This window comes from Eptatretus burgeri, chromosome 3 (genome assembly GCF_056783735.1).
Source record: "Eptatretus burgeri isolate ZD-2024b chromosome 3, Ebu_testis_v1, whole genome shotgun sequence".
In the NCBI taxonomy this organism is placed as follows: domain Eukaryota; kingdom Metazoa; phylum Chordata; class Myxini; order Myxiniformes; family Myxinidae; genus Eptatretus; species Eptatretus burgeri.
The window spans coordinates 51,868,549-51,880,984 of NC_140963.1; the positions used below are offsets into that span (position 1 = coordinate 51,868,549).

Genomic DNA, 12,436 nt, shown 5'->3' on the forward strand with positions numbered 1-12,436 from the left:
GAATACACACATAAACGTACACACAGCATATAACATGCTGCACTTACACGTAAGAGGAGAGTTTGTTTCCTGACATGGCCGTGCCTAATACGGTCTACCCCAGACAGTTTGATCAAAGAAGGAAGAGAGGAGGAGGGGGAGGGGGGAGGGCAAGAATTATTTTTCCTTTGATCTTCCTCTAAGAGTATTGTTTATCGGAATTCAGCATCTAAAAAGGCTTTGATGACTATCCCATGAACACTCTCCCCCTGCTCGCTCCCTGAGTGTATAACTAGGCCGGTATCTAAATAGCGCCCAAATTTATTTATTTTCCATTAACAATAACCGTATTTTTTAACAATTACGAAAAGTAATTTTTCGCAATTACGATAGCACTGAAAAAGCAAAACAAAGGAAAACTTACAGCTGACAAGGAAATTAAATACTTACTCAATAATCGATGTATTTTTACAGCTAATTTTCAGGACACTTTAACTTACAGCTAACCATGTTGCAGTTATTCCCCTTTCTTGGAAATCGAGGGATATATACCTTGAAAGCTTTGTAACGTTGTTTTCATGATCACATGGCCCGTGGTGAAAGGTAGCTTTGGAGGTCGAAGTGATATGACTGGGAATTCACACTCTTCTTGTAGTATATCCAACATCAACTAAAAAACCATCCAGAACAACAGTGGACCATTTTTTGTAAAATAAACACAAAACATTTCAAAAAGAGGGCAAATATTAACATTATTTGTATTTTACAGCCAAGTGTCCTCATCAAACTTGGTACAAGTATGTATCATGATGCATATATACATTGATTAGAATATTATATTATGTGGTGAAGAGTTCAAAGGTCAGGTAAAAATGAGATATTTGAGAACAGCTGAAGGGATTTAAATAAAACTTGGTACAAGTATGCCTGGTGTTGGCATAATGGTTTGGGTGGTGGACTTGGGATCCTAGGATCATGAGTTCAAATCCCCCTTGGCTGTTGAATTAATACCAAGTGAGGTTGACTCTGCCTGTCATCCTTCTGAGGTCAGAAAAATGAGTGCCAGCTTGCTGGTATCCTGTGTCGGAGTGGTGATTGGTGTGTATCCAAGATTGTACTCACTAGCCAAGGAGACTGCTTCGGCAGCACCAACACTCTGCACAGAGTATGGTCCCAATGGAAGGATGGATGGTACCTCTTTAGGTCTTACATAAGAGGTCTAAAGAGCCTTCCTTTTTATGTCAAATATAAGAACAGGTGCCTGCAGTTCTGCTTTGTCTGAGTTGTGATTGAAATGTCAGACCCAAGCCATTATCCCCTCCAAAAAAAATATTGTAGATAGGTTGTACCTTGAGATTGCAATCCAAGTTGTGTCCCAAGCACACTGGGTTTTAAACTGATTTAGCAAAGGGGTATGTATGCAGCAATGATTTATTTTGCAGTAAAATATGTCTATCACATGTGGCTACTTAATCATTTTGAATGTTGAAATGATTGAAAAGATAGCTTGGGAAGCAGGTTTGTTAGAACATGTCAAAATTCATGACAGAAAATAATGAAACCACGACAAACAGAATGTTCTGGTTAGGGAATGTGCATTGCAAAAACATTGTTTGATTTCAGTTCTTATAATAAGCATGTAATGATCATCGTGCATCTACAGGAATGTCACAGCAGCACAAGTTGTTACAACCTGTGCACTACTTTTTAAAAATCTAATTTTATTAACCAAAATTTTATCAACTTGATTAACTACCTTAGTAAGTGAGGTTGAGTTGATGTTTCGAGCGTTAGCTCTTCATCAGAGAAAAAAGAAAAAGTGTTTTGTGAAACGTTCAAAATGTCAGCCACACCATATTTCCCATGGTGGTGAATGAACTATTATCGGCTTTCAGTTGATAAAATCCATTGTTCACCTTGTCACCTGATTCAGACTCACACCAGCCTCCATGGAGACGATAATTTGAAGGAAAGTACTGTAACAGCTGTGCGTCCTCAGCAACGGTAACGCTACCCACATGTAGAGGACGAAAAGGTCTCCAAGTCCACTGGGTTAATTTGGCGTGAATCTGAATTTAAGAACACACAACCACGTCAAATCTGCCGACAGGAATAGATAGCTGAGCGAGCTTGTTGACAGTTGCTAATAGAGGTGATTAATATGCAAACCCCAACTGCCTGTTTCACGGGTTATTATGCTAACGCACTGTGCAGCCAGCTCCCGATGACCACACAAGAGTTCATCAAACAGGGAACAGGGATTTATTGCAACAAAATGAGGGTCGGGGGGGGTGGGGGGGGGGGAGGGGAAAGAGAAGAAGAACTGGATACACTGCAGTGATTTACAGACTGTATCAAGTAAATATATCTATCTATAATTCCAGCAGTGTGTGTGTGTGTGTGTGTGTGTGTGTGTGTGTGTGTGTGTGTGTGTCTGCGTGTGTCTGCGTGTGTCTGCGTGTGTCTGCGTGTGTCTGCGTGTGTCTGCGTGTGTCTGCGTGTGTCTGCGTGTGTCTGCGTGTGTCTGCGACCGCCGTTTCTCGACAACTGCCGGTCCGATCTGATTGAAACATGCCAGGAATATTGCCAGGGACCCGAGGATGTGCCTTTTCAAGGTTTGATATTAATCGGACGAGCGGTTCCCAAGTTACGGCCATTTTATTGCTTTTTCAGTGTTGGAAAGGTGTATATATCGTGGCTGAAGTGTCGTTCCACCTTATCATGCCATTTTTCCCCAAAGATATCTCAGAATAATGATAACAGCATATAAATAATAATAATAATAATAATAGCACAATAATTGGCAGTAATAAAAAGAATAACGTGATACAATGACCAATGTCTGTCAACCAATAACGACCTATATATTGTCTGTCAACCAATAATGACCAATAACGTCTGTCAACCAATGACAGGACATGGTGCTATGACATCATGAATGACATCACAATTAATGTTTATTTATTTATTTATTTTTTGTTTGTTTTTTGCATGATTGACGTCAAATTCTTCTTCTTCTTCATTTGGTATGACGTCACAATCGACGCTGGGGACCTGAGTATGTGCCTTTTCAAGGTTTGATATCGTTCTTCATCCATTTCAGCTGTTTCCCAAGTGTTTCCCAAGGTTTGAAAGCTGTTTTTTTCCCAAGGTTTGAATTAATTGTTCAAATTATTAATTAATCCCAAGGTTTGAATTTTCCCAAAGGAAACAGCTGTTTCCCAAGGGTTTGAAAGCTGTTTTTTTTCCCAAAGTTTGAATCAATTGTTGTGCTTGGTAGACATTTGTGAATACACTTACAGAGGGGCGAGAGAGGAGGGGGGAAAGAGGAGGGGGAAAGAGGGGGGGAGAGAGGAGGGCGAGAGAGGGGGAGGGAGGGGGAGAGAGGGGGGCAAGAGAGGGGAGGGAGAGAGGGGGGGTGAGAGAGAGGGGGCGTCACAATTCAAGAGAGTGGGGAGAGGAGGGGCGAGAGAGAGAGAGGAGCATCACAATTCTTCTTCTTCTTCATTTGATATGACGTCACAATTGACGCTGGGGACCTGAGTATGTTTCCCAGGTGTTTCCCAAGTTATGGCCATTTATGATACGGTTGGTCCGATCCGATTGAAAAAATGCCCCAATCCAGTTTGTCGTTTACGAGAGCGAAGGAACGAAGCTGCACATACTGGCACGCACCTACGGCCCGCACCTTCGGGCCCGCACTAGTAATATATAAACCCAATTAACCATCGGTACCTTGACAGCTTCAACAATTAATCATATCCACTCACTTGGGGCACATGGGACAGAGAGAGAGGGGGGGAGAGAGAGAGAGACAGAGCGAGAGAGACAGAGCGAGAGAGACAGAGAGACAGAGCGAGAGAGACAGAGAGACAGAGCGAGAGAGACAGAGAGACAGAGCGAGAGAGACAGAGAGACAGAGCGAGAGAGACAGAGCGAGAGAGACAGAGCGAGAGAGACAGAGCGAGAGAGACAGAGCGAGAGAGACAGAGCGAGAGAGACAGAGCGAGAGAGACAGAGCGAGAGAGACAGAGCGAGAGAGACAGAGAGACAGAGCGACAGAGCGACAGAGCGACAGAGCGACAGAGCGACAGAGCGACAGAGCGACAGAGCGACAGAGCGACAGAGCGACAGAGCGACAGAGCGACAGAGCGACAGAGCGACAGAGCGACAGAGCGACAGAGCGACAGAGCGACAGAGAGACAGAGAGACAGAGAGACAGAGAGACAGAGAGACAGAGAGACAGAGAGACAGAGAGACAGAGAGCGAGAGCGAGAGCGAGAGCGAGAGCGAGAGAGAGAGAGAGAGAGAGAGAGAGAGAGAGAGAGAGAGAGAGAGAGAGAGAGAGAGAGAGAGAGACGAGATAAACAGAAAGGCCAAGAAACCTGGGCGGTGCAGCATCACTGGCCAAATGAAATGATTATCAGAGTCCTGTTCTCTGCAACTTCAGTGACTTTGATAGAGGGTTGATTGTTGGGGCACATTTGGCAGCAGCTTCAATGACGAAGGCAGCTCAACTTGCTGATGTTTTACAAGCAAGGTGTCTAAGGTGATGTCGGCATGGAACTCCAAAGCAAAGACATCATCAACAGTGGGCGGAAGCGCATACTCCAGGATCGTGATGTTCGTGCATTAATTTGAAGTGCAAGGCAAAGCAGGCGAGCAACTGCAGATCATTGACTGTATATTTTAACTTGGCATGCGAGCAGCCAGTTTCATAAAAAAACGGTCCGCCGAGAACTCCACAGAGCGGGATACCATAGTCAGGTAGCAATGCACAAACCGCTCAACACACCTGGCAATGCACATTTGCGAGTCTAGTGGTGTAAAGATAATGGACAATGGACTAAGGAACAGTGGAGCAATGTGATGTGGCCAGATGAATCGTCCTTCACTATGTTCTCAACAAACAGACGAGTGTACTTGTGACACCAACCTGAAGAACTCGACAATCCTGAGTGCATGGTTCCACAGTGAAGGGTTCAGGTGGTTCTGTAATGTTGTGGGATGCATTTTCCTGGCATAGTTTTGGTGCAGTCATTCCCATAGAAGATAAGGTTAATGCCAATCACTAATTAATGGTACTGAGTGATCATCTTCACCCCATGTTGCAGCATTTCTTTCCTGCTGGAAGAGGTGTCTTCCAGGATGACAATACCCCCATCTGCAGAGCACATGTGGTCGTCCAATGGTTTGATGAGCATGACACTGGTGTTATGAATATGTCATGGCCTTCTCAGTCACCAGATCTAAATCCAATTGAGCAGTTATTTATGGGATATTCTCCATATGCCACAGCGCATACAGGCCATAGTGGCCGCACGTGGTGGCCCAACGCCCTATTAAGTGACTTTACATTGGTGTTTTAATTTTTTTTCTGGACACTTTCTTTATATCTCTCTCTTGAATATCTTGAGATTTCGATACAGTCTGGCATCCCACCTTCTCGCCAAACTCTCTACTTATGGCATCCAAGGCCAACTTCACATGTGACTTACTGACATCCTCAACTCTCATCGCCAACGTGTGGCTCCAAATGGAATATTTTCATCTCTACTCCCTGTCAATGCTTCAGTGCCCCCAAGGCAGTGTTCTGGGCCCAGTCGTATTCTTCATCAGCAATCTATAGACACTCTGGAAAGTCCCCTTTATCGATTTGTTAATGACCCCACCCTCTGTCGTGACATCCCTCATCCTTCAGAAAGGCAGGCAGCAGCCTCTTCCCTCTCTACCGACCTTGCCAAAAATCACCAGTTGGTCAAACACTTGGAATTTATCTTTCAATGTTGACAAACCTCACACTCTCACTATCTCTCTCCGAAAGGACCATCTGGTAAACTCTCTCATCTACTTTTTTAACAATCCTATTGAGGAAGTTCAATCACTCAAACTCCTGGGTCTCACCATCAGCCATGACCTTTCTTGGGCAAACCACATTTCAAAGTTGGCCTCCAAAGCCAGTCGCCGACTGGGCATCCTGCGGCATGCAAAATCCTTACTTGGCACACTCGGGGGTGAAATGACAACCAATCTCCTCGTGGTTCACCATGCAAGACTTTCAGTCGAGGAGCAGTTTGTCATCCTGGCATTCTCTGAGTGGAGATCTACATTACTACATTACATGATACTCTTTGCGATTGTGAGATATTTATACCCTTTCTGCAACTGTGGTACCATGAATGCCTCTGCGATTGGTATTTTCCAACTGAGCATGGAGGGACTGAATACAGCTAAACAGGAAGTGCTGCTTAAAATTGCCTCATCTCGTGATGTGCTCATCCTCCTCCTCCAAGAAGTCTTCACATGTGATGAAAGTAGAGCTACTCCTTCAGGCAACCAACTGGTTCCTTTCACCCCCAGTATACGTCACGGGCTTTCCACATTATCAACAGACGAGGTGGCCACAACTGGGGAGCTGATTTCACTACCTAATGCACCTCAACACTTGCCCCAGCGAACATCCTTGCAGAATACTGTATGTCTGCATGGGGAAGGAGCCACCACAATAAGAAGGTCGATGTGCACCACATCTCTTCTTTAAGGGTCATCAGTGGATGCCTTTGCCTGACGCCAACCCATCACCTCCCTGTCTTTGCAGGCATGGCATCCTTCCTCATCACATTAGACGAGTAGTCATTACGAGACAAGCAGAACTCCATGCAGCTCAGAACCCCGACCACCCCTGTACAACAAACGAAGAGAAGATTAGGTTAGGTTAGGTTAGGTATGGGAGCATGCGCAGGAGCAGCGCTTCGCTGCATCCACTTTCCGTGGGAACTCCAGGGGCCTCCATCTGGCCATCCCTCAGGCAGATGCCTGGCCCATCCTCATCTCCTTGAGATGACGATCAACCTGCTGTAACCACAAGGCACGTGATCATCCTGTTGACATTCTTCACTCACGAGGTTCCCTCACTGAGCGTATCTGGTGAGCAGGATCAGCAACAGGAAATCAAGCCACATATCCATACAGCCGCAGCTGACGGTCAGAAACTACACAGAGAGTTAACACATCTTATTTGAGTCTCTCTCAGCAGCCGTTCGTTGGACACAAAATCTGACTAGCAAAAGACAAGGATTCTCCGAAGAGACTTAGTTAAGAAGTCCAGCCTTCATCTCAGGTCCTCGATCAGAGTCAAAATCTCACATCTGTCGAGCAAGAGTGAAAGCTCTAAGGACCTGAACACTTGGATCTTCGTCCTCCGACGTAGGTACCGACAGCGCCACACCCCATGATCCAGTGAATCCATGATTTCCCAGGCTCGAACCAAATGTCTATTGACCTCTGGCTCATAATATGTGGAGACATGCATATCACTGCCAAGGTAAGTGAATCTCTCTGTGACTTCAACTTCCTCACCACAAACATGCAGAGATAAGATAACAGCATCCAAGATGTTATTGAAAGCCTGGATCTTCATTTTGACCCAGGAAACCCAGAGGACCAACAGCTCCGATTCCTCATTCAGTGCCTCAAAGACCCCTACAAGGATATCCAGTGTCTCTGCAAGGATGATTGCATCATTTGCAAAATCAAAGTCAGAGATCTTGACATTCCCAAGCGATGCACCGCAGCTTGATCTCTCAGACATCTTCCCCATAATCCAGTCCATGCAAGCGATGAAGAGTGTGGAGGCCAATACACATCCCTAACAAATTCCAGTAACAACTAGAAATAAGTCAGAGATGCACTCTCTGTACCAGAGTATAGTTCAGAAATCAGATCGATCAACTTTGACGGCACCATGCGAAGACCGATAATTCTCCAGAGGGCATCCCAAATCACTGACTCAAATGTTTGGTGGAGATCAGCATACGCTGTGAGCAGCCCCTGCCGAAATTCTCGTCTGCATGCAGTGAGGACCTGGCGAGCAAGGATACCGTCAATCGTTGACGTCTTTGGTGTTAAGCCTGACTTCCAGGTGCTGGTGCTCAAGCAGATGGTGGCGAACCCTGTGAAGAATTATCTGAGCAAAGACCTTGCCCAGCACTGAGAGCAGCATCACCCCTCGGTAGTTGTTGCTTCCTTTTCCAGAGAGGGACAATAAGGCCCCTTATCCAGTTAGTTGGGATGATGCCTGTGCTCCAAAGCACAGAACTGCATGCAATGATACGAGTACAACATTTCCACCAGTCTTAAGAAGTTCAGCATGGATGCCACAGATCCTAAGGGCTATATCCCTTTTCAAATGGTTCACCACAGCCTGCGTTTCCACAAACGAAGGTAGTTCACAGTTGATTGGAGGGTTAGCAATGGGGATAGTTATACCCCTGTCATCCAACTCAACAGCCAGTGGGTCGGCCTGCTGCAAGTGCTCAAAGTAACTGGCCGAGCGGGCCTTCACTTCGGATTCCTCTGTCAAAAGCCCACCACTCTCTGTTCCAACTGCTGCACACCGAGGGACAGGCTTGGAGGAACGCAATACACAAATTCCTTTGAAAGCAGGACAGGAATCACTCTTCCACAGGTGATGCTCTACCATCTCCACAGATTCCTCGCACATAGGTCTCCTTGTTCGCCCTCAGAGCCCGTACAGTTTTAAGCCTCAGTTCCCTGAACAGCTCAGCTCTGCCATTAATCCTGGCCCTGCAATGCTGGTCAATTGTATCCGGTGTCCCTTGCGAGACAATGCTCCTCTTCGCCTGATAGTGGGTTCCAAGACATCTTCCGGCTACATCAAGAATGGTAGTCTTGAAAGCATGCCACAACTCTTCAGCATTCCCCACAACACCCAGACCAATCAAATCGCCACTCAGTCTGTTCACAAACACTTCAACTACTCTCTTACCCCTGAGCTTGTCTACATCCAGCCTCGGCTGGGATGGTACCATTCTCCTTGATTTAAGCTGCAACTTCAGAGATGCCACAACAATTAAGCCCGTAGTCGGTACTGAGGAATTGGGCACTCTGGTAGATCCTGCAGTTGCGAATCATCCTCTCGCGACCATCGACGAGCACATGGTCAATCTCGTTTGCCACACCACCAGCATTGGAATACCAAATCCAGCGATGAGACTGTGGGCGCTGAAACCATAAACCAGCCACCCTCAGTCCACGACTTCTTGCAAAGTTAACAAACATAGTGCTATTCTGGTTCATAGTTCCAGACCCATGAGGACCAACACATTAGTGGGGAAACTTAGCTAAATATAGCATAACAATTGTGCATTTTGTGAGGAAAGCACCAAATTTGGCACAAAAGTAGCCTATCATATTATGAACAGATTTGGATATTGGGCCATCTCAAATTCAGCCGTTGATGGCTGTGGCAGCCATTTTCCACTGCCATCAAAAATTTTGACATGGCCCAATATCCAAATCTGTTCATAATATGATGGGCTACTAGTGTGCCAAATTTGGTGCTTTCCTCACAAAATGCACAATTGTTATGCTAAGTTGCCCCACTACATGTCTCATAACCATCCTTATCATTGCCAGTCAATGCATTGAAGTCAACCAAAACTGGAAGAGTATCTCGTCTGGGGCACTGATCAACCATGGACTCGAGCATGGCAATGCCTCCTTCACATTGAGATCACTAGCCTCAGTCGGAGCATATACAGTATATCGAGACAAGGGAAATGACACCCAAGGAGTGACGAATATGGACGAGCACAAGATATGGATGGGCATTGGCTCACAAGGAGCTCCTCCACCCTTTGACAGGTTTTGTTTTTCGTCCTGCTGGGTTTCCATATCCAAACATCCTCCTCACCAAAAAAAAACTTGGTGCAGAAGATGGTTTATTTGCCGACAACTCGACCATAAAACAGGTTAGTTACGGGTTTACATGCTACCTTAAGCAAGTCACAGATCTGATACAACCTCGCCTGACATAAGAGAAGATCTACCCCCCAAAAGATTGAAGATCCGCAAGCCCTTTACTGGAGTAGCTCAAACCACATCACAGCAGACGATGGCCTGAGCAAACGCATGTGGCAGATGCAGCAACAGCATACCTACCAACCCAGTGGCCCTCTACAAACCTTCCCTGTTCCACCAAGCCGCCTGGTTGTGATCTGCCGAGGAAGGAGTGGCGTCACCTTAACCAGCTCTGAACGGATGTTGACAGATTCCATCACAACATGTTCTCCTGGGACCTTACTGATAAATCTGACTGTGAGTGTGGCCTCCCCCAGACTGCAGATCATCTTGTGCAAGACTGCCCCATACATTGCCTAGAGGGAGGATAGCAACAACCCGAGGCTGGCTGAAAACAGCTAACATCATATCATAGACCAACAACTCAGAGACATGTCACATGAAAGAAGAAGTAGACACGCCTGAACTCCTCTCCACCAACAAGATCTTCATCTGCAGCTTGATGGAGTGCAAAACTCCCCTCTGGGCTGGTGACCTTGCCTCACACCAATCTCAGGATTGACATCGTGAAACCAAGGCCTTGAAGATTATTGGAATCTCTCGCGATGAAGCTGAGTCTATGGGCCTATCCCTTTCCCATTTCAGACAGGTCAGTGGTTTCTCTGTCTTCTGTCACCTCCTTTCTGGTCCTGCACCCTCTGCTCTGTCCATTCTTTGTCACCCTCCCTTCCCCCCTTCCCCTCCCCCACCCCAGGTTTCCACACGACACACACAGCCCACCATCAACCCCAAAATTCAGAATCACTGCTCACCTCTGCTTATTTGTTCCTCTTTTTCCAACTCTTGTGTATCCAACTTCCACATCCTCTTCTAACTCATTCTTCCCTCCAAGTCTTCAAGACAGTTGTTCACCATCTCAGATCATCCCCAAAACCATGATCTTTTCTACCCCCATTAACCCACCCCAAGCCCACATCCTTCAAAATTCCAGTTCTTCCTTCCTGAGAGTTTGCTTCTGTATCCATCTTGTACATCCCATGCATCCTCCCCGAGCCCTCATTCTTCCTCACATTCCTTATCTTCGAAGCCTCTATTTTGTCCCTGAACTCTGCTGTTGGTGTTTCTCTCCCTGTCTCGACTTTCTTTTGTTCTGTTGTGTCCTGATCCATTCGGTGTTCCAGCTCTTCCATGAGCCTTGACAATGCATATGAAAAAGAAAAGGAAAAAATAAGAAGATTAAAAAAAAGACTCCCTCGTGTTTAGAAATTCTTCAAAAATGCTGATTACAGAAGTAGATAGGTGGTTGCATTGCATAATAGCCTCTGCAAGGAGAAACAGTGATGATGTGCCACTTAACTCGATTAATGTTCCAGTTATTGGACTGTTTTTTTTCATGTAATTTAGGTCTGTTGTGAGGGATGCAACCACTGTTACTCTATTCTTGGGATGGAAAACTGAGATAATGTTGAGTCAGAGAGGCTATCTACAAAATGGTAATGATAATTTTCCAAGGAAGCATAGAAGCCATTTATGAAAACGAAGAAGAGGAGTTGGTCCAAGTTACTCCCTCCTCCATGAGGAAGATAGTCTGTATCCATGAGCTTCATCATTTTGAAAAGCTTTTGATATTACACAAGTGCAACACATATTGAAAGGCTTTAGCGGCTCACCGTGCTCGCTCGCAGCAGAAATTGAGCCAAGCATCCTGAATGTGCCAATTTCACAGCACCACTCACCATACCATCGCTGTAAGCACCTTGGAATACAGAAATGCCAGTAAGGATTAAGGGGAAAAGGTGTTGAATAATGCAATATTTTTTTCCAAAAGATTAGCAAAACTCGCAAAACTGACCATTCAAATGGCCTAATCTACAAATCAAACTCAGTGGCATAGCTGATAGAACCTCTGCTCTGAATCTGTGAGGTCGGCAGTTTAATTCCTATGCTGGCCGAAACATACCAGACTTTAAAAAGATTAAAAAGATTATCTTGTACATGTGCTGCTTTCTCACTCGACACTCAGCATTTAAAGGATAGAGAGAATATGGACAAACCCCACCAGTTTTGGCACCCAGAGGGAGTAGATTCCTTCTTAATTTCCGCATTGAGTGTGGATAGAAAAAAAAGAAATCATAAAGATCGCAGTGGTGGTACCCAAAGTACTCTGGGAAGTGATGTCACTTCCCTAAAGCTCAGTGGGGATGAGTTTATCTGAAGTCAAGTCTGGTGGTGTTGTCTTATGTGCTTGTCTATGGCCATGTGCATATGTGCATGTGTATTTTATGTTACAGATCCTCAAATGAGCCACAGACCATGTAAAGAAAAAAAAGAGAGAGAACTGGTGGGCCAGGGTTGATATTTGACTGAAAATCACCCTCTCAGCAGCCAAAGAAATCAAGCACACACCAGAGAGGGGATGCAACAAGGCTTTACCACAACACCACCACCAACAACAACTTCACAAGAAGGATATAAAAACAGACCCTCTCATCTCCAAACCAGTGAAGCTACTTCCAATTAAAATCAGTCATGGAATCCATCATTGCTGCTGACATTGGCTTTCTTCTTTACAAAAAGCCTGACCTCTCAGCATCAGGTTGAATTCTACTCCAGACATGCTGTTGTACATATCTTA

The 12,436-nt window shown here is 45.4% G+C and overlaps 1 protein-coding gene across 5 annotated transcripts in view; it reads right to left on the reverse strand.

The window, feature by feature from the left end:
- The window catches only part of DYNC2I1 (dynein 2 intermediate chain 1), a 245,518-nt gene that overhangs the window by 134,868 nt on the left and 98,214 nt on the right, over window positions 1-12,436 (reverse strand). For all 5 annotated transcript variants that reach the window (XM_085873300.1, XM_085873299.1, XM_085873302.1 and 2 more), the window contains exons 9-10: window positions 11,472-11,557; window positions 532-649 (exon numbers count right to left, since the gene is read on the reverse strand). In XM_085873300.1, coding sequence (XP_085729426.1) covers window positions 532-649; window positions 11,472-11,557 — 204 coding nt within the window. The remainder of the gene's footprint in view (window positions 1-531; window positions 650-11,471; window positions 11,558-12,436) is intronic.